Source organism: Podarcis vaucheri (genome assembly GCF_965113315.1).
Source record: "Podarcis vaucheri genome assembly, chromosome: 3".
Lineage (NCBI taxonomy): Eukaryota > Metazoa > Chordata > Lepidosauria > Squamata > Lacertidae > Podarcis > Podarcis vaucheri.
In genome coordinates this window covers 30,377,486-30,400,155 of record NC_138761.1, presented here as the reverse complement: position 1 = coordinate 30,400,155, position 22,670 = coordinate 30,377,486, and the positions used below count along the sequence as shown (strand labels likewise).

The 22,670-nt window shown below is 44.5% G+C and overlaps 1 protein-coding gene across 8 annotated transcripts in view; it reads right to left on the bottom strand.

The window, feature by feature from the left end:
- The window catches only part of LOC309529633 (uncharacterized protein), a 69,547-nt gene that overhangs the window by 12,618 nt on the left and 34,259 nt on the right, over nucleotides 1-22,670 (bottom strand). For all 8 annotated transcript variants that reach the window (XM_082218046.1, XM_082218049.1, XM_082218045.1 and 5 more), the window contains one exon: nucleotides 20,047-20,145. In XM_082218046.1, the coding sequence (XP_082074172.1) occupies nucleotides 20,047-20,145 (99 nt within the window). The remainder of the gene's footprint in view (nucleotides 1-20,046; nucleotides 20,146-22,670) is intronic.

Here is a 22,670-nt window from a genome sequence, read left to right as displayed (position 1 = left end):
CTTCAGCAAGGTGGTAGCCCCATGTGCAATGCCCTGAAGAGGATATGTAGCTATGGGCTGCCTCTGAAGACTTCTCAGAAACTTTATATACCGTATTTTTCGCTCTATAGGACACACTTTTTCCCCTTCAAAAATGAAGGGGAAATGTGTGTGCGTCCTATGGAGCGAAGATGCCATAGCCCCACGACCCTCTCCCGGCTGGAGAGGTGACGCGCGGCTATGGCAGGAACCTCTACAGCCCCGCGTCACCTCTCCAGCTGGGAGAGGGTCGCGGGGTGCTTCTTTAGCCCCGCGCTCTCTCTCCCGCGTCACCTCTCCAGCTGGGAGAGGGTCGCGGGGTGCTTCTTTAGCCCCGCGCTCTCTCTCCCGCGTCACCTCTCCAGCTGGGAGAGGGTCGTGGGGTGCTTCTTTAGCCCCGCGCTCTCTCTCCCGCGTCACCTCTCCAGCTGGGAGAGGGTCGCGGGGTGCTTCTTTAGCCCCGCGCTCTCTCTCCCGCGTCACCTCTCCAGCTGGGAGAGGGTCGCGGGGTGCTTCTTTAGCCCCGCGCTCTCTCCCCCGCGTCACCTCTCCAGCTGGGAGAGGGTCGCGGGGTGCTTCTTTAGCCCCGCGCTCTCTCTCCCGCGTCACCTCTCCAGCTGGGAGAGGGTCGCGGGGTGCTTCTTTAGCCCCGCGCTCTCTCTCCCGCGTCACCTCTCCAGCTGGGAGAGGGTCGCGGGGTGCTTCTTTAGCCCCGCGCTCTCTCTCCCGCGTCACCTCTCCAGCTGGGAGAGGGTCGCGGGGTGCTTCTTTAGCCCCGCGTTCTCTCTCCCGCGTCACCTCTCCAGCTGGGAGAGGGTCGCGGGGTGTACTGAAGTTCTCACCCTGGGCCAGCAGGGAGATACTGTAGATAGTTATGCAAATAAGGGATCAAAAGTGATGTTCAGTGATTGGATAGTTTTAGAAAGTTGTTACAATTATGTGTACTGGAGCTCTATATAAGCAGGCTGACTGAATCCTTCAGCTCAGTTCTGTTCTGGCCTCTGAATAAACAAGAGCTGTTTGAGGAATCGCTGTGTCGTCTGATATGTTCACCCACAACTAACACTGGCGACGAAGGTGGGATCGATGGACATCAGAGCACAGCCAGATGCGGCCACCCTCTGAGCTGAGCTGAATCACTGAGCTGAATCACTGAACAGAACCAATTCAGAGCTGACTGTTCTGGCTAGAGCACTGTGTTCCATCCATCGCCCTCCACGCCGGCATCGGAATCATGGCTTCACTTGTGCCTCTACCGCCGTTTGCGCCAGCCTCTGAATCATGGGACTCCCACCTTGCTCGGTTCGACTGCTACCTCCAAGCCAACGAGCTGACAGAAGTATTACAGGAGCGGAAGCGGGGCCTATTCCTCAGCCTCTGTGGGCCTGAGGTGTTTGAGACGGCCCAAGCATTGGTTGCACCTGTAGCAGTCCAGGCAGCACCGTGGGACACGATTAAAGAGAAGCTCCGCAACCACTACACGCCAAAGCCATCCAAGATTGCTGCCTGCCATGCATTCTACCACCGGAACCAGGCAGAGGGGGAGTCAATTAACAACTACACCGCTGCCCTCTGACAGGCTGCAATGCACTGCGAGTTCCGAGACTTAGACGATGCCCTGATGGATCAAATCGTCTGTGGGGTCCGGGACATCCGTCTGCAATGGCGTCTCTTCGCCAAGCCAGACCTCATCCTGCAGAAAGCCATTGAGGAGGCCGTGGCCTCGGAAGCTGCCGAACGCTCTGCCCAGGAGATCCGGAAGGCCAGCAGCCCGCATCTTGCTAGGAAGCCAGTTCCAGTGTATCATGAAGAGGCCAGCAGTGATGAGGCATCCTCTAGTGGAGATGATGACGTGCACCAGACAAAGCGAGAGTGCAGGAAGTTCCAAAAGAAGTCCAAGGGCCAATTGGAATGTGCCGGCTGCGAAGGCAACCATTCCTGTGCCAAGTGTCAATTCAGAGATGCCATCTGTCGGAAGTGTTCCAGAAGGAGCCACATCGCTAAGGTCTGCTGATTGGCTCCGTCTGACACCCCCCCCCCTTCACCGACTCGCAAGTCCAAGTCTTCACTCCAGTCCGCCAAGGAAAGCTGTTTCGCTCTCACTAACTGCCGCTGCCCGTCTGGAACCACGATTGGCCAAACCGACGCGCCTACGTGACGCAAACTGAACGTCACTTTCGATCCCTTATTTGCATAAAAATCTACAGTATCCCCCTGCTGGCCCAGGGTGAGAACTTCAGTACATAACACTCTTCCTGCTTTCTCCATCACCTCTGTGGAAATTTTCCATATTGTGGATTGACTGCTGCTTTGCATATCAGGAAGAGAAAATAATAAATTATTCCCTCTACTTTATGCCATATTTCAATTGAGAGGCATTCGGCTTCTTTTGTGGAAATGGCCGCTCCTCCCTTCTCAGGAGGGTGGCGGTTCTGGACCTTGCCTCTCTCCATCATCCCCAGCAGCTAGGACTCACATGTCTTGCTAGATGTTAAGAAATTCCCTGGGCAGCAGAATCAAGGGGTGGGGATTCATTGCCAAAATGTGGGCTTCAAATGGGCCAATCGGAAGCCCCAGATGGGCAGTACCTTGCTGGTTGGCTGGCTAAGCATTGTTGGAGCTCATTCTATCACACCTCATAGTACTCACTGCATAGGGGAAGGTGGTACTGCGACAGGTACTGCAACCAGGAAGATAGGAACGCGGGAAGATGCCTTATATCAAGTCAGAGCTTTAGTCCATCAAGCTCAGCATTGTCCATACTGCCTGGCAGTGGCTCGTCAAGGTTTCAGAAAGGGGAGATTCCCAGCCCTACCTGCAGATGCTGTGGACTGAATAATAATAATAATAAATTTTTATTTATACTCCGCCCTTCCCAGTTCAGGAAACCAGGCTCAGGGTGGCTAACAACAAATTTAAAACACTTAATTGATACTACAAAAAAAAAAACACCAGCATAAAATACGATATAATGTAAATAACAATAAAATCAAGAATAAAAAATCAATTTAGGGGAAAAATCCATCCAATAAACATTAGATGATCACCAGGGCTAGCTGGCTAAATTAGTCCCACTTGGGCCAGCAAGGAGACCAGGGGAGAACCAGCTGTAGGATCCCAGAGTGGGCAATCTTCACAAAAAGGCAAGGGGGAGGGAAGGAAGGGGAACAAAAGATCAGGCCAGGTTCAAATTGAAAGCCAGGTGGAATAGTTCTGCCTTACAGGTCTTGTGGAAGCAAGTTAAATCCTGCAGGGCCCTGGTCTCATGGAACAGAGCATTCCACCAGGTCAGAGCCATCACTGAGAAGGCCCTGGCCCTGGTGGAGGATAGTCTAACTTCCTTAGGGCCCGGGACCTCTAAACTATGATTATTCATGGACCTTAAGGTCCTCTGCAGGGCATACCAGGAGAGGCAGTCCCATAAGTACGAGGGCCCTAAGCCACAAAGGGCTTTAAAGGTCAAAATCAGCACCTTAAACCTGACCCGATGCTCCACCGGGAGCCAGTGCAACTGGTAAAGATGTGGTCTTCTGAATGCAACGCAGATTCTTTACCACTGAGGTGTGGCCTTCCCCACAAAGGGCTGATTTAGGACATAGGAAGCCACCTTATACTATCAGTCCAGGGAGCTCAGTATTATCTGCAATGACTGGTGATGGCTGTCCCTGGTCTCAGGCAAGAGACATTTCCAGCCCTACCGGGAGCTGCCAGTGATGGAACGAGGGACCATTTGCATCCAAAGGTCTACCATTAAGCTACAGCCCTTCTCCTAAGTCAGTGGTTCTCAACCTGTGTGTCCCCAGATGTTGTTGGACTACAATTCCCATCATCCCTAAGCTCTGGCCTTGCTAGCTAGGGTGATGGGAGTTGTAGTTCAACAACATCTGGGGACACACAGGTTGAGAAACGCTGTCCTAAGTCCTCAACTTAACAGAGTATCCCTGTGTAACTTTCATTGCTGGTAGCTCTGCTGGCATTTTTACAGTTTAGGTTTTTTTAAGACATTGTAAATTAGCAGCCTTCCAAGCCCTTTCAGACCTCCTTCCACCTCCTCACGTTGTACCTGCCAGGCTCCACAGGCTGTCCTCTAAATTGCAGAAGGGAGAACTGCTGGCTTTGCATAACATAAATTTACAAAGTTAACAGAAACATTGCATTTCCATAAAGATTGCACAAGGAAAGCCTCAGATGCTTCTCCTAACTGGATGTGAAAGAGCAAAGGTCTGTCTTTGTGTGACTCTCAGGCAATGAAATACATGCTACTTTAAAAAAGGCAGTTGAAGCCTGGTACCACATACTTTCCAGTGGGAATGAACTTTCAAAGCTTTTATTCAGGAAAACTGAACTAGCTGTGTTTTTTAAACCACTGCTTGGAAAAATTCTGAGGTTTTTCTAGCAAGCTTATCAAGGGTTTCTCAACGGACTACATGTCCTAGGCAACAAAGGACAGCCCTCTTTTTTACATGTCTTTATCAGGTTGTTTGCAACTAACCTTGACTTAGAGTAGACCCATTGCAATTAAAGGACCTGTTAGTCTACTCTGAGTAAATATTAGTTGAATACAACCTAATAAAGACAGACCAATTTAAAGGATGTTTCCTGTTTTTGTTATTAATTTTAACTGATTTATGCAGTGGACGATTATAACTTTTTTGGACACTGCTTTGGAACTTTGCAGTATATAATTATATATATAAATAAAAATGAATAATATAAGGTGGTATATAAATACATTAAATTATATATGTATCAGTCACAGACTGAAACCACACCACCTGTTTAGGTTGTAAACTCTAGTTTTTTTACTGTTCAACCAATATGGAAATTTCATATCACAGTTAGTCTTCAAGGATTTTTCCTAGTGCAGATTTTGATTGTTTTGTTAACTAAGGACCAAAAATGGTCAACTACCTCATGATTCTTCATTGCTGGTAGAATGATATGGTTTTACAGGCACACAAAAAACCAGACCTTTCCACACTAAACTTGTTTGTGCATAGCATCCAGGACACAAATTTTGCTGAAGGTCCACTTACTTTTAGTGCTGAACTGAACCATTTTTTTTGCTTTTTTAAAAGAAAATCAAAAAGGTTCTGTGTACTTTTTCAATGACATTTAACAGTTCAACTTAAAAACACAGAAGATAGCATTATAAGTTTTGCCCAAAATGATTATGGCAGCCATTTGAATAAAACACAGATTTTGCAAGCTGTAAAGCATATCATTAGAACACATCCTGGCCTAAGGTTTGGTTCACAAACTACAGTGCTCAAACCAAGTCATTAAATCTATCTAAAAGGGCCTCATTTGAGAAGCAATAAAATTTTTAATCATTTTATTATTAAAAGAGTGTTTAATATGTAGCTAATTAAATGCCAAAGGCAGGTTATCTGAGTTTAACCTTCAAAAAGAAAATGATGTATCAAAGTGTGCCTCTGGCATCATGGGATAGAAATGTCATCCTCATAATCAATGCGTGACAACTAGCTAGTGGCCTTTTCTGGAGGTATAGTTAAATTACCTGATTAAATTAATAGCCATTTAGATGTTTTAGGAACTGCACAGACCTACACTAAATGAAAATTAGGTCCATTACATTTTCTGAGTGGGCTAGATAGACCCTAAAATAAAACACGTATGCCATTGTCCACATTTCTGAGATTAAGCAATTAAAAGCCCTTTCTAAAAAGCGACTCATTTTCTGTAATGTGCAGACAACTAGATTTGTCCTAATGATCACAGATATGTTTCTGTTCCCTCAGCTTTCCCTTTTATGCTGCTGGTGTGAAACTGCAACAGAGCTTGTGTTCGCTGGAAGGGTTAAGTTTCACACCAAGATTTCTATGGACCTCCTGTTCAAGCAGCAGCCTATAGGGACCAGGAGCTAAACACAGGAACTAAATACAGAAGCATTGTGCTAAACACCACATTAATGGGGGGGGGGAGACCCACCTTGTGGTGGTGTAAGTTAGGCATGGGCAAAAGGCAGACTAATCTACAGCTTGATTAGTCATATGGGTGGGGTATAAATAATAAATATTTATTTATTTATCATCCTCAACCGATTGGGAAAGGTTTCTGATTGCAAATAGTTTAAATCCAGAGCAAGTTTTTGTGTGTGTGTGTTTTTAAACCACTATAGCTGCCTTGTGCTAATCACTTCTGCCTGAACCTCAGCGATCCTCACCTGTAAAATATGAGCATTAATTGGCCGCTTCTCAGTAAATCTTTGCATAACTCTGCTGGCTAGATCTCAAATTTTGCACAGGAATCCCTAATTTGATGTGACTCAGATGCAGAATTGCATCTCAATGTATGGTTCATGGGGTCAGGGCCAGTGCTATCATTAGACCAGCCAGGCAGATGCCTTGGGAGCAGACCTCAGAGGGGAGCCGCGCTCACCTTTGAGGGGCATGGTTTCATACAGATTACGCCTGGATAGTGTCGTGCTGATAATGCCAAGGTTGCAGGTTCAAATCCTGAACGGAACAGCTGCATTGCAGGCAGTTGGACAAGATGATCCTTAGGGTCCTTTCCAGCTCTACAATTCTATGATTAGTTTTTGTTATACCCCATAAATCCCTGATAATATTTTATATTTTGAATAATTTTATCATTTCTACAAGTTTTTGAAAACCGAAGTTAGCCATTTTGTTTTAGAGGGGGGTGCACCTGCGCCTTGCCTATGGCGCAAAATAGACTAGCACTGGGGTACAGAAGATGCTACAGCTAGCCTTTATGTGGGCGAACTCAGCAACACACAGTACAGTGGTACCTCGGGTTACGGACGCTTCAGGTTACAGACTCCGCTAACCCAAAAATAGTACCTCAGGTTAAGAACTTTGCTTCAGGATGAGAACAGAAATTGCGCAGTGGCGGCGTGGTGGCAGTGGGAGGCCCCATTAGCTAAAGTGGTACCTCAGGTTAAGAACAGTTTCAGGTTAAGAACAGACCTCCAGAGCGAATTAAGTTCTTAACCTGAGGTACCACTATATAGTGGTACCTCAGGTTACAGACGCTTTAGGTTACAGACTCCACTAACCCAGAAATAGTACCTCAGGTTAAGAACAGTTTCAGGTTAAGAACGGGCCTCCGGAACGAATTAAGTTCTTAACCCGAGGTACCACTGTAGTTCATTGGGAGCATCTAGGAGAAGGGGCTGTGCCACCATGAGGCCCCTGGAATTCCTTGGAACTTACGCTGGATAGCTAAATTTAGGGAAACGTTAGCTGGCATTAGGGAGCTACAGAAACCAATACATCTCATCAGAAGAAAGCTACCTCCTTGTTACAGTGTGCTTGTGGCTGTAGCAGGATGATTTACGCCATGGCCTTGGGAGAGGAAGGAGTAAAAGACTGCAAGCCGTGAGGACTCTGGCACCACCCAGGTAAGGGAAAAGATAAAAGATAAATCCTCCTCAAATAATTTTTAGTAGCCCTTGGGATAAAAGTCATCCCTGACAGTGATGATTTAACAGTATCTCGAGGTGGGAGGGAAGCGCCCTAAGGCTCAATGAAAGCTTTTCTCTCTCTTTTTACTTCCTTCAAGAACTCTCTGCCTCTCGCTCACTTTTACTTTTGACACTCAGACATTATCCTTATGTTTGGGGTCAAATAGGGAATTGGACGAGTGCAGGACTCCCGGAATATGTCCCTCCTGCGAAATAACTGTTCTCTGTACTGCCGTTCCTAGAAAGAGAAGCATTGGCGCACTGAAGGATATTTGAAATCACATAATAGCCGATATTCGGAGGGAGGGGAGGGAGGGGAAAGTCTTTCATCTCTCCAGATCTCAAAGTACTCCGTGGCTTTGGAGAGGCACCATGGGCAGAGGAATCACGTCAGCCCCGCCAGAACGGCAGCATCTATTTATCAGAACACAGCAAGGCAACACAGAACAATCTGTGACAACATCTGAAGAACGACAGTGTGAAGGCATGCAATTACCACAGCGGGCAGCGCATAAGGACACACCAACTCAAATCTGTCCTCCTTTTTGTGTGTGGATATTTCTTCCCATTAAGCAGGAGGCACTAGCCTTTAGGTCATAAACCATTAGCTTGTGTGGTTTTGTTTTGCTTGGAAATAAAATGTGCAAATGACAAATCCTGACTGTGTTCTATGGGGAGATTTGCACAGGCGCAACCGTGGTGGTATCAGGCGGAGCTTATCCCCTTTCTAATCTCTGCAAGCAGAGGTTAGGCTGCTGGAAGTAAAGCCCTCAGCTTGGGGCAGGATAGTCATTCTAAGCCTCCAGAAAACAATAACACACACACCCCTTTAAAATACTAATAGGAAGGAACAAACAAGCCTTATGAGCCAGCTGGGGAGAAAACTGTCAGACAGCGTTAATTGCACCAGCTGTACGAGAACATCACTCTGAAAATGTCCGCCAGTGATTTCCAATATGCTTTTGGGGGGAAGGGGAAACATATAATTAAAGACGTCAGAATGAGGACATTGTTTTTTTCCCTTTACAGGCAGAGGTGGGGCCAGCCCTACCATGAGACAAAGTGAACGAGGCGCCTTAGGAGGCAGGGGAGCAGTAGGCAAGGTGCTGTAGGACTAAGTTAGCGCCTCTCCAGTCTGCAGGTTTATTGTGAGTATATTCTGATAACGGTGCATTAGTGGTGGATAAGTTCTCCTTTTGTTTGTTCTGGGGTGGTTCCCCAAGGCAGAGGCGGATTTAGGGCAATTCTGCCACACTGGGTGCCAAGCCTAGGGGGCACTGCAGGGCATCACAATGATGACATACTGAATTGAGTAGAATGGAAGGCCTTGCACAGGGTGCCACTGAAATTTGAAAGGCCAAAGTCCGTCCCTGCCCTGGGCTAGGCTACAACATTATTGCTGCCCAGAAGGGCTGCAGCACAACAAAAACAGGACAAAAATAAACCTGAATATCATACCCTCCAACATTTCTCTGATGAAAATAGGGACACCCCATTCCATAATGGCAATTTTACTATTTATACCCCACACATCTTACTGGGTTGCCCCAGCCACTCTGAGCATCTCCCAACATATATAAAAACATAATAAAACATTAGAAAAAGCTTCTCTATGCAGGATTGCCTTCAGATGCCTCGGGGGTCACATAACGCCATACCATTCAACATTTCTCCAGTGAAAATTGGGGCATCCTAAGGAAAGTGGGACATTCTGGGATCAAAGCAGAAGCTGGGATGGCTTTTCTAAATCAGGGACGCCCCTGGAAAATAGGGACACTTGGAGGGTCTGGAATATTGGTGGTATAAAAAGTTACAGGAGTTCAGCAGGAAGTGATGGAACATGCACTGATTAGAAATGAAGCCGTGTGAGGGCAGCAAATATCTTAAAGATGACACACACACACCCTTACCTACAGATCCTTTCAGGTAGGAATGTCAGCAGGGGGAGCCCTATTGGTAGTTCTGCCTCCCTCTGAAGTTCAGTGGGTGGCCCAGAAGAGGTTGTTCTCTGTGGCAGCCCCCAAGCCGTGCAATTCTCTCCCTACAGAGGCGTGCTTGGCTTCTTCACTATACGGCTTTCAGCGAACGCTGAAGACATGCCTCTTCATGAGGCTCTTAGATACCTAATTTGTTTTAACTACTACTAGCCTTTATTGGCGTAAGGATTTGTTTTAACTGTTTTATATTCTGAATTTTACACTCTTGTAACCGACCCTGGGACCTGCTACAAAAGGGTGCGTGGTAAATTTAATACTAATAATTAAATATTCTGCAATTGCACTCACAATTGCATTGTGAACACTGGCAATGTGATTTTCTAACAGCAATGACAAGTGGAGGGGACTATTGCCCTTGTGTCTCGCTTGTGGACTTCCCATGGGCATGGGCATGACCACTGTGGGAATCAGGAAGGTAGACTTTTCTCCCAACCCATAATTTTTTATTGAAACAAAGTAATAATAATAAAAACAAAGTAATAATAATAATAATAATAAGAAATAATAAAAAACAATTTTAAAAAGTAATAATAATAAAAAAGAGTGAAGAAAATACAATGCCCTCTCTCCAAGATAGATATTTTATATTGTGATTTTATGTTGTGAACCACCCTGAGATCTACGGGTATAGGGTGGCATACAAATTTTATAAATAAAATAAAAATTAATCTTAACCCTTGTCTCACACAGAAGGGGTGGATCCTCCCAGCTCTCACCCCGAGATCTTCCCTTCCCTGCCTCTCACACAGGGTTCTTCGCTTTCATGTGTGCATAATCCCCCCCAGTGACCCAGAGTAGAGAACACACACCAAAAAATCCCAAGAAAAGAAAGGAAAAAAGAAGAAACAGGGAGATAAAAGCAACAAAAGGATAAGGAAAGGAACGAAAGGGAAAGAGAGAGAAAATAAAAAGGGCTCTCAATTCTCCGTCTGCCAGTTATATGTAAAAGGATTATTCAAAGTATTCACTCCAAGATGGTGGACTAGATGGGCCCATGATCTGATCCAACAGGGCTCTTCTTATATGTGGGGAACCTGTGGCCCTCCACACGTCGCCAGACTACAACTCCAAGCATCGTTGACATAGTCTTGCAGATCTGGAGAGTTTCTTATCCCATGCTACAAAAGGGAGTCAGAAGCATTCAGAGCAGCTGAATAACTGTAAACTTAAAATAAGAATAAGAATAATAGGGAAATAAGTGTGCAACCCTGTTATAAAAGGGCTGGTTCCCCCTCCCCACAAGCCAGGATTTTTAAGAAGAGGGATCATTTGTGAAAAAGGCACAACTCATTCATAGGCATAATCAATATGACAATGAACACTGACCAAAACAATACAAAACGCTTATCAAATAGAGCTGCACAGCAGTCTTGCCAAAGGCTCTTCATTATCCACCAGTGGCCTCTTAAGAACAGAAATCTATTGCTTTTAAAGAAGCCACTTGAAGGGGGGAAAAGGCTAGGCTTTGCAAAGCTGCTGAGGATAAAATAGGATGCTTTCTCTTCCTATACAGAGCTCCCATTAAAAGAACAAAATGACTCAAAGAATCTTTGAAAACCTTCTCAGATATCACACACATCCCTCTCACCAGATATCAAGAGAAGACTGTTTTCCAAATGCATGAAGGGATTTTGTACTTTAAAAATGTTTCCTAGAAGGTCATTTTCTTTCCTTCAAGGAAGTTCCACGGATTTTGGTGTGGGTGGGTGTGAAATTGCCACATCATGAAAACAACTGAAACCTGGAAAACATCCCTGTTAGCAGGCACATTTTGGGCTATCTCTTACCCCTTTCTCTTTCTTATATAGAGGAAAATCCTGGTGTGAGTTGGAGCCCCTCGCGCTTGCTACTTCTGACAGAAAATTTGTCCATTCAAGGACTTATAGGACCACCTATAATTTGGCTCACAGCTCTTGTACTCCATCCCTCCGCTGTCCCACAGCAATCCTGGGTTGAACCATTGCTATGCATTGCAATTGCATTGCTTCCTTAACCTTCTGTTGCAGATTGTCATTTTCTTTGACACACACTCCAAGCATTACAGCTCAGAATATAACAAAGAGACTGAATGTTGGGAACTGACTATTATATGTAGAGATAATGCACTTTTATTTGAGTTTTCCGTTTACTTGGCCGGAAACAGTCATCCTAAAACACAATTCTTGATGCGACTTATGCTAACTGCATGAGCATAACCTTCATCTTTTACACTCCTGGCTTGGAGATACAAATATGCATGGCTTACCCTCCTACCTGAGAAGCATGTTTATCAGTTTTATTATTGAACCTTCCGCCTTGCAGTGTTGATGCAAATGCCTCTAATACTGTTAGGAAACCTGTGTGTTTTAGCATCTGTGCAATATCATCCGTCCTCCAAGGCTGAGCCTGGAGCTACAGTGTTTAAGAATTTATATGGCTGTCCTTCTCCTCTCTCTCACTGTGGCAAAAGCAATAATGAAATGCATAAGCTACACCCTTCGAAAATATAACTGGGCTATTTGTGATTTTGATTCACTGTTTAGTCCCCATCAAATAAATTGTTTTACAGGTGTTCATCTTTAATATTTATTTGTTAATGGCTAAGCCCTAGACAGATTTCCTCCTCACAGTGTAAGTATTTGAACTTGGAAGAGAAAACGAGTCCTTCAAACAAGTTGATTTCTTTCAGGGATTCCTCCCCCACTCCTCCCCAGTATGGGGGCTTCACTGTGTAGTGACTACTCATAATATTTTCTGTTATCATCTTGTCAGGGTTCAATTCATTATTCCATTCATTATTCAATTTGTTGGGCTATGAACATCTGAATAATTGAAAACGGCAGAAGTATTATAAATTATCATGTCTCTATGAAAAACCCCTTTTAGAGATTTTATGACATGACTTTAAAGCACACACGCACACTCCACCGGAATTGGCCTACAAGCACTCATCTTGGAAGGACAGTTTCACATGTCTATGTGTCAGAGAGAGAGAGAGCGCATTGGGAGGAGAGATTAAAAAATATTTTCTGCATATGCATAAACACACACAGCCCCTCAAGTGCACTAAACCTCATACTCATTATGTGCACATTACATCATTTTAATTACTGTTGCATTCACAGCAGTGAACATTGTAGTCCAAGGCGGTAACATAAATAACCGATCCATAGTGATTATTAATGAAAGCAGCTTTCCTCTGGTTAATGTTGGCATGTCAGCATACAATCCTAACACTACAGTGCCCTATATTATCTCAGACAAGAATGCAAAGCAAAACAGTACCTTTAAATTGGGGTGGTTAAACCATTTTTGGGCTAAGTTGACCCAGCTTGCTTTGGGCTGCATGTCAAAGTGAGTGGTATGAGATGAGGTGTGGCCCAAAGTGGTCACAGTGAGTGTGGTGAGCACCTTTTAAAGCCTCGAAGCTGTGCAGAAGACAACATTGCCAGAAGAAGGCAGACCTCTGCTCCCAGTTGCATCTGGTCCCCCAATATGTTTACAACTGTATTTCATAAAGCTGCAGTCAGAGCATTTGTACCGGATGTTAAATCTGCCAAATTCCACCTGCCTCAGAAGTAAATGGAAACCTGAATATTCATTCAAGGAAGCTGTTGTAAATCAAAAGCTCCTGTCGGATTTATCCCGGCCACCATTTGTTTCCAGAAGTGTAGCAGTTAAAGGTGCAACAAAAGGATCGACTTCTGTTCCCCCACAAATAAATATTTATGTGGAATGGCGATTCAAACAAATATTGTATTACTTAAGACACTGTGCTGCTTTTCAAAACCAAAGTCCTCCCAAAGTAGTTGTCCCGTTTCAGTCTATGAGTAGTCAGATATCTGGGCAACCTAGAAGTGCACGACCAGGCCCAGACAGGGGGGGGGGCATATGGGCCACTAGGCCCGGGCCTCTGATTCCAAAGGGGGCCTCGGTCAGCATATTTATCTATATTTTCCATTTTGTCTTTATATGCAGATATGGTTCAAGCCTTGAAATAAAATTATTTGTCAGCATAACTTTTGTGAAAATTATTTATATGCTTACTTATTTATAAGACTTCAGTTATTCCCAGGGTAAAAAAAAGGGGGGCACATTATCTACCTGGCCCAGGCCTCTGCCTGACTCTGCAAGACCCAGGAACTGAACCTGCATGCGAAGGAGGAACATATGAACACTGAAAGCTGTCAGACCATTGTACCATCTAGCTGAAAACTGTACCCACTGACTGGCTGTGGCCCGCTAGAGTGTCAGACCAGCATGTTCCAGTGAACAAGTGTGGTGTAGTGGTTAAGAGCGGTAGTCACGTAATCTGGGAAACCGGGTTCGTGTCTCCACCCCTCCACATGCAGCTGCTGGGTGACCTTGGGCCAGTCACACTTCTGTGAAGTCTCTCAGCCCCACTCACCTCACAACACTCTGTTTGTTGTGGGGGAGGAAGGGAAAGGAGAATGTTAGCCGCTTTGAGACTCCTGAAGGGGAGTGAAAGGCGGGATATCAAATCCAAACTCTTCTTCTTCTTCTTCTGCTTTGCCCTGAAACCAAGTGAATACATAATGTCTAGAAACCAACTCAAAGACAATGTAGAGATTGAGAAAAAGCAAATGTGGCGTATCACTTTGTCCCAGGCACCAATATGTCCCCGCCATTACAATTTGGATAATTCTAAGAGAAGTTCTCATTATAACATTTAGTGATATAGTGATTTGGGGAGATTCCATCGCGTATATTAGAGGCTGTTCACTCAAACCTCCCTTTACATCACTGTAATGTGCTATGTCAAATCTGGAATCCTGCCCCCCATGTATTCTGTTGAGTGGGGCTCCAGACATCTGCCCCCAAGTCCTACTTTGATGGCATGCTAAGGGGACCCACAACCCTCAACACTGTCATGTTTGACTCCTGCCCTAGAAATGTTGCCTAAAATAGGTATTCATATAACCAGCATGCCCTGATCTGCTCATACAATCTTGGATTCCAGTAATTTAGAAGCCTTCCTCCAATCCAAATCATAACTGTACTCATAAATATCAGCAGCCGCTTTTAATTCCTATTGGGGGGTGGGGGCAGATTGTAAAGGTTGGCCAAATATCCCTATAATGGAAATACAGCCGCAGTCAGCTAAAGAAAGCCTGCTATAATTCCACAATTTTACTTGCAAAATTGAAATCTAAAAGCTATTTTGTTTACTGTTGGAGAAGGATTGTGGAATGAAGACATAAAAAGCTACTGAGGGCTTCTTCTTTTTTTAATGCAACTTTTGCATAAATCTTGTATCTATAACCTGATCTTGGCGACATAAATATTAGCAGGCTTGTTTCCATTTCATCTCCCATAGAACCAATGCTGTCCTACAGCAATAACCAGCCAGAGAATAGAGCTATTTGCTGCTGTCATAAATAAGGAAGGGTGTCACGGATGTTTTCATTTGACTGAGCAGTAATGGAGTTAATTATACTTCCAGTCTCTTTGTTTTTGATCTGTGTTTCCAAAGTCATCTTGGTGTCCTGAGTTCTCTCAGTACTTTTAACCTTTCCTACTCCCACCACCAACAGTAATTTTCCCCAGTTCGATGATGAATTTGGAAGTGTTATTGGTGAAATCTTGCAATTGAGTATCTATAGAATAAATACCAGTGAAAATCTTCTCTGAAGTCTCTCAGCCCCACTCACCTCACAGAGTGTTTGTTGTGAGGGAGGAAGGGAAAGGAGAATGTTAGCCGCTTTGAGACTCCTTCGGGTAGTGATAAAGCGGGATATCAAATCCAAACTCTTCTTCTTCTTCTTCTTCTTTGTTGGCTTTTCTCTAAACTAAAAAGCCCTGAATGTTGTAATCTTTCTTCATAGGAATGTTGTTCCACCCTGTTGATCATTTTGGTTGCTCCTTTCTGAACCCTTTCCAGCTCTAAAATATCCTTTTTGTGTGTGGTTAGCTGATCAGAACTGCACACAGTATTCCAATTGGCATTGCACCCACTGCTATTTTTTCTAGAAAAAAGAGGTGCCAGAACTCTGCATGAACCTCTCCGTCGTCCTCTTTCAGTGTTGATGTTGCCCACCTAAGAGGTGTCGGAACTGAGTTCTGGCGAGTTCTGGCTGAAAAAAAGACCCAATTGCACCACAGATTTGTGTAACGGCATTATGATGTTTGCAGTTTTATTTTCAGCTTCTTTCATTATGATCCTTAGCACGGAATTCAAATTTTTCACACTGGGTCAACATACTCACCCAGCTGTCCACTGCAACCCCAAGGTCTCATTCCAGGTCAATAACGACCAGTTCAAACCCCATGAGAGTATCTCTCTGTGTGCAGGTTTATTGTTGTTCTTTCCCTAATGTGCATAATTTTAGACTTGTTTCCACTGAATTGCATTTGCTGTTTTTCTGCTGATTCACTCAATTTGGAGAGAGCCTTTTTCAGCTCTTCATAGAATCACAGAATCTTAAAGTTGGAAGGGACCCAGGTCATCTAGTCCAACTGCCTGCAATGCAGGAATCTCAGCTAAAGCATCCATGACAGATGACCATTCAATCTCTGCTTAAAAACATCCAAGGACGGAGAGTCTGTCAGCTTCGCCTTTGAGTCGGTGCCAATGACTAGGCTCAACCTCTTCAGCCCCGACTGGGCCAGGTGAGCTGGGAAAACACTTCCAGAGACCTTCCACTGCAGGAAGCAAGTCTAAGTGCAATGGACTCACAACTTTGAGCTGTGAGCACCAAACTCAGTTCCAAAGTCAGCGGAGCACAGCAGAGTGAACTACACGAACGACGGCTCTGAAGCATAACTTCTTTATTCTTTTGCAGCTACTGCAAACTAGAAATAAACTAAAGACTAACGACTATCGGAGCCTACTGGACTGCATGAGTGTTACAGTTGCTTAAGCAGTCATCTTATCTCTACACAGATAACACTTAGACTCTCACAGAGTCAGGCTGGAGCGGAAGAAGCGATGAGCAGAGTCCACCCCCTCCTTTCTGAAAACATTGTCAGTAGATTCTTGCAATGGGAGGGGTGAAATATCCACAGAGTCCACTACCTCTCGTGGGAGTCTGTTCCACTGCCAAACAGCTCTGACTGTCCAAAAGTTTTTCCGAAAGTTTAGCCGGAATCTCCTTTCTTGTAACTTGAAGCCATTGCCTCAAGTCCTACCCTCAAGAGCAGGAGAAAACAAGCATGCTCCCTCTTCCATGTGATAGCCCTTAAGATATTTGAAGATTACCCAGCTCTTTCAAACTTTTCTTGTAAGGCTTAGTTTCCAGACCCTTGATCATCTTGGTTGCCCTCCTCTGCACAGGTTCCAGTTCGTCAACATCCTTCTTAAACTGTGGTGCCCAGAATTGGACACAGTACTCCAGGTGTGGTCTGACCAAGGCAGAATAGAGTGGTACTATTACTTCTCTTGATCTGGACACTACTGTTGATGCAGTATCTTTTTTGTTTTAACCAGCCTGACCTACTTAGCCGTTTGTTGAAATTTGTCCATCAATTTCTTGAAAGTTTTCTTTCCCTGTGAAAGAGCTTTCCACTTTTCTGAATTATTCTCTGTGTGCTTTAGAATTCCTTTAGAATTTTGGTTGGTGCGGGATTGAGTCTCCCTTATTGTTTCACAATGTAAATGGATGGTGAGTGTGATCATATTTACACCACATATTTACACCGCACAGTTATACCTATTCCTCTCACAGAGCTACAATTCTTACAGTTTCCTGGGAAGAGGGTTTGTTTGTTAAGCCACTCTGGAAATTGTAGTTCTGTGAGGGGAACAGGCGTCTCCTAACCACTCTCAGCACCCTTAACAAACTACAGTTCCCATTATTCTTTGGGGGAAGCCATGCTTGTTAAAGTGGTATAATAATGCTTAAAATATGTGGTGCTGATGTGGTCTTTTCTTTCCATTAAACATTTCCACAGTGCTCTGCAGCCTCCCCAGCTGCCTGAGCAACTTGAACCTGGGGGGGGCACCCATGGGGCAGGATTTCTCCCTGTGAGTTTTACCTGAAAGAGAACCCCAGGGTGGCTGAGGCACCTGAGTGCACTCTCTGATGTTGTTTTTAAGGGAAGGCCTTCATTTCACCTTTCTTTTTAAAAAACTCACATGGATTTTTAAAAATAATAAACATCTGCTGGGGCACAGTAGGCTATCTCCCCAACTTCCCATGCTTAGAGGAAAGCCCAGCGAAGGATATCAAGAAGTTTCCCTGAAGCACAGGCATCCAGGGAAGGTAGTAACATGCAGAGTACCAGAAAAATGATTTGAGGAATGAAAGAAAACTTCTTTGCTGCCTCAGAAGTAAGGCAAGCACAACCAAAGCCCTGCATACCACACACTGATTTTTTTTCACTCTCTCCTTTGATAATTTTCAAAAGCATTGTTTCCTCATTAATTGATAGAGAAAGGTAAAAAAAAGTGGAAGACATTTTCTGCACAGCACTACCTTATGCTCATAATATGATTTCACCCACCTGGCCCCCTGCCCTCAATGAAGCCATTCTATGAAGAAGAAGAAGAAGAAGAAGAAGAAGAAGAAGAAGAAGAAGAGGAGGAGGAGGAGGAGTTTGGATTTGATATCCCGCCTTTCACTCCCCTTCAGGAGTCTCAAAGCGGCTAACATTCTCCTTTCCCTTCCTCCCCCACAACAAACACTCTGTGAGGTGAGTGGGGCTGAGAGACTTCACAGAAGTGTGACTGGCCCAAGGTCACCCAGCAGCTGCATGTGGAGGAGCGGAGACTCGAATCCGGTTCCCCAGATTTCGTGACTACCGCTCTTAACCACTACACCACACTGGCTCTCATGAGAGTAGATTACAGTGGTACCTCAGGTTACATACGCTTCAGGTTAAATATGCTTCAGGTTACAGACTCCGCTAACCCAGAAATAGTACCTCGGATTAAGAACTTTGCTTCAGGATGAGAACAGAAATTGTGCTCCGGCGGCGTGGCCGCAGCAGGAGGCCCCATTAGTTAAAGTGGTGCTTCAGGTTAAGAACAGTTTCAGGTTAAGAACGGAATCTCGGGAACAAATTAAGTACTTGACCCGAGGTACCACTGTACATGTAGAAAGGTTGTGTTGGAATATGTTATTCTTGTGATTAGTCTGTGAGCAGGCTCTGGCAGGAATTTAGGATTATCCTCAGTGGATTGTGGAAACAGTATATGAATAACCAGTTCTGATGCAAATCTTTCCACATGTATGCACCCATGGGATCACTTTGGAAAAGGTCGTTCATGGGCAACAAATTGGTAACATAGACAAGTGGGAGTTCAACAAAATGTGTTCCAGTTAGTTAGCCATGCCCTTTTCTCAGATATTCCATTCTTCCTCCCACATATTTCTTCATAAATCATGTCCCAGAATATTTTTCTTCTGGGGCACGTCCACCACATGTGGAAAAAAAATCCCTTCTTTTTGATTACATTTCCAGAATTTATTACTAATTTTTTATTTATTTTAGCCAATGCTTTGAATAAAACAAATAAAGGGGAGCAGGACCCTCCAACAGATCTCCACACTGAAAGCATCCCTAAAGAGCCAAAGGACCAAAGAAAATAAAAATAAGATGCTTACAGTGGGAAGGATGATGCTTGTTCTACTGGAAAACAGGTCCATGCCATTTCGAGACTACATTTAATGGGGGGGTGATGGGAATGGTATGAAACAACTGCTAATGGGAAAGAAAACCTTCTTAGACCCAATGTTTAGAAATTGGATGCTTGTTTAGATACAGGAGGTCACTTGGTCCTTTTCCTTCTCCTCTGTCATTGTGTTGCTGCAGTTGTGAGGCCTCCTGTTTTTTCTATCTTTTCTAAAACATGCAACTTTCCCGTTTGGGTTTGTGAAATTGCTTTCTCTGTGTGTGTGCATGTGTATATATACTATACATGCAATCAGCACCCCCTGGTTTCACTCTCTGATCTTTCTACAAAAGCAGTGAAAGAGACAGAAGAAACTCAACCCTCTGAGCTCCAAAAAGCTCTCCTGTCTATAGTGATAATGGATTTCTCCAAGCTTTGCCCTTTGTTAAGGAAGGTCAGGGTGTTGTGTTCTTTGGTGCGTGTGTGTTTGTGTGTGTGTGTGTTTCACTCTCTAAATTCTTCAAGGCTCTGAATCCAGTTTGCATATTGAGCTTCCAGGAACTATTTTCAACTTCCAAGGGCATTTGAGCATGAAGAACACATTTCTTGATGTCTTTAGCTACAAATTGGCACGCAGCTGGGCTTGCAGTAGCATCGTGAGGAGGGGGCCAACATCTTAAATCCGCTGTTTATTACCCAGGAAGTTCTGATCAAGTTTATGGTTCTAAAGACTTCAACATATCAACTCCACTGAAGAACAGGACAAGCTATTGTAAATATGAACCATCAAAGCACCAGCCATTTCAATGAAATGAAGCAAATCAATTGTTTTTCGCAAAGGTGCCTTTCAGATCTCCTTTTTCAGGTTCTCCATTACTTTATTGGTTTCAGCGTTTTTTGTATGTTAGGCTATTGAATGAAAATAAACTAACTGAAAGGGTCTCCCTCCCCTAATTAAACCTCCGAAGATCATTTGTCTCATTATGGCACCTTGACACGTTTTACTTGACCAAAACGAGTGGCGTTACCTTGAAATGTTGCAGACAGAGGCACACCTCAAAGATCACAATCTTGCAGAATAATGTCCTGCGCGTCACTTTGAATTTTCTCCTCCTGGTGAGGGAAAGCTGAAAAACAAAAAAAAGAAGAAGGAAGAGAAGTAATGAACAGTGTTTGAGGAATCTGAAACCTTTCAATGGGGAGAAAGTGTCCAGCTGGTTCGTCAGGTTTCCTTCACATGGGAATATCACTGATTTCCCCCACTAAGGAGGCATTGATGCCTTCTGTGACATCAGTAGCCATTCCAACAAACGCCACATACATATCAAACCTATTTAGTCAAGGTATGTATGCATTCGCCCTGCCTGTACCCCAAATAGTGAAGCAAATCAGGCTGATTTGGGGTGGTCTTTCAGGTTATTGAGTGGCTTCATACTGTTAAAAAGAGCTCTGCTGCCTCTGTTTTCCCATGAAGTTAAATATATTGCAGATTATTCCCACTCCACCCCCAATTTATTTTCTTTTCTTTTCTGAGAAATTAAGCCAAGCTGAGTGGGGAATGCCCAGAGATCGAGAGGGGAGGGTGCTCTCCATCCAGCCCAGAGCTGCAACGGTCCTCTACATTCTTTAGAGATCACCCCTTCTGAAGGCTGGCCCAACTGTGAAGCAAAATGGGACAATTCTCTCCGGCCAGAGGTGCATGGATAGGAGAAGTGAATTGGCCCTCACATGCCTCAAAATTGGCTGTCCTGTTTTACAATTGGCCGGCCAACCTGCTTGCTCTCCTGCAGTGGCCAGTATAACCAGCAGCCTACCTGCTGAGGCAAGATGAGACTGGCTGCTGCCCCCTTGACTCCCTTCTCTGAGGAAGTCCAAATGGGCTTGTAATGACACCTGACTTGAGAGCAGTACATGTGACAAGGATCTAGGAGTCTTGGTTGACCACAAACTTGACATGAGCCAACAGTGTGACGCGGCAGCTAAAAAAGCCAATGCAATTCTGGGCTGCATCAATAGGAGTATAGCATCTAGATCAAGGGAAGTAATAGTGCCACTGTATTCTGCTCTGGTCAGACCTCACCTGGAGTACTGTGTCCAGTTCTGGGCACCACAGTTCAAGAAGGACCCTGACAAACTGGAACGTGTCCAGAGGAGGGCAACCAAAATGGTCAAAGGCCTGGAAACGATGCCTTATGAGGAACGGCTAAGGGAGCTGGGCATGTTTAGCCTGGAGAAGAGGAGGTTAAGGGGTGATATGATAGCCATGTTCAAATATATAAAAGGATGTCATATAGAGGAGGGAGAAAGGTTGCTTTCTGCTGCTCCAGAGAAGCGGACAAGGAGCAATGGATCCAAACTACAAGAAAGAAGATTCCACCTAAACATGAGGAAGAACTTCCTGACAGTAAGAGCTGTGGAATTTGCTGCCCAGGAGTGTGGTGGAGTCTCCTACTTTGGAGGTCTTTAAGCAGAGGCTTGACAACCATATGTCAGGAGTGCTCTGATGGTGTTTCCTGCTTGGCAGGGGGTTGGACTCGATGGCCCTTGTGGTCTCTTCCAACTCTATGATTCTATGATTCTAATTCTGAGCAAGATGGCCAGGATTGTGCCTCAGCTGTTGCAGAGGTTCGTTGCCACAGCTAAAAATACAATTAAAGCTTTTTTTTTAAAGAAGAAGTTGTAAATAATGTTCATAGAATTGTAAAGTTGGAAGGGACCACGAGTATCATCTAAGTCCAACCCCCTACCAACTTTGAAGTAACTTTTTAATGAAGCTTAAATGGGATTTGTAGCCACAGTTTTAATAGTATTAAAATGACATTTAATGGCACTTCTGTAGCAGCAGCAGTGCAGGGAGTCACCCAGTCACCTTGCCCAGAAAGATCCTTTTGGTTCCTTCTCACCTGTGATGGTGAGGGAGCATGTTGAGAAGGTGACAGACAAAACTCCTGTGCTGCCACCAGCAATGAAACAGCAAAACAAAATGTGGCTGGGGAGGAGAGATTGATTGCTGGGCCACTCTGGGAATAGTAGCTCTGGGAGGGGAATACATATTTTTAGGCGCCAGGTGAAAACATTCTTCTATCACCAAGTCTTTGGCTAAATAAACAAGCGATGGCCTTTTAAATGTGTTTGTGGGAGGGCTTCTTCTTGTTTGTGTTTGTTATGCTATGTATTTTGTGTTTTCATTTTGTAGTTTTATGCTGTAAACCGCCCGGCAATCTTTGGATGAAGGGCAGTACAGTCAAACCTCGGCTCCCAAACTCTGAAAACCCATAAGTAACTGCTCCAGTTTTCGAACCATTTTTGGAAGCCAAACATGCTACGCAGCTTCCATTTTGAGTTTCCCTGTTGTATTGTTTTGTCAGTTTTCAGTTGTCGAACGTTTCGGAAGTGGAAGTCTTCCGGAACGGATTACATTCGACAACCGAGGTTTGACTGTATATAGATTTAAATAAATAAGTAAAACAGGGTTCTCCTAACAATTCCCAGCACCTTTAGCAAACTACGGCTCCCATAATCCTTTGGGAGAAGCCATGATGGTTTAAAGTGGTGTCACGGTGCTTTAAATACATGATGCGAATGTCCCGCCGGCTGCCCCATCACTTGGAGCTGATTGAATTACACGGCAAGTCACCACGTTATGTTGCAT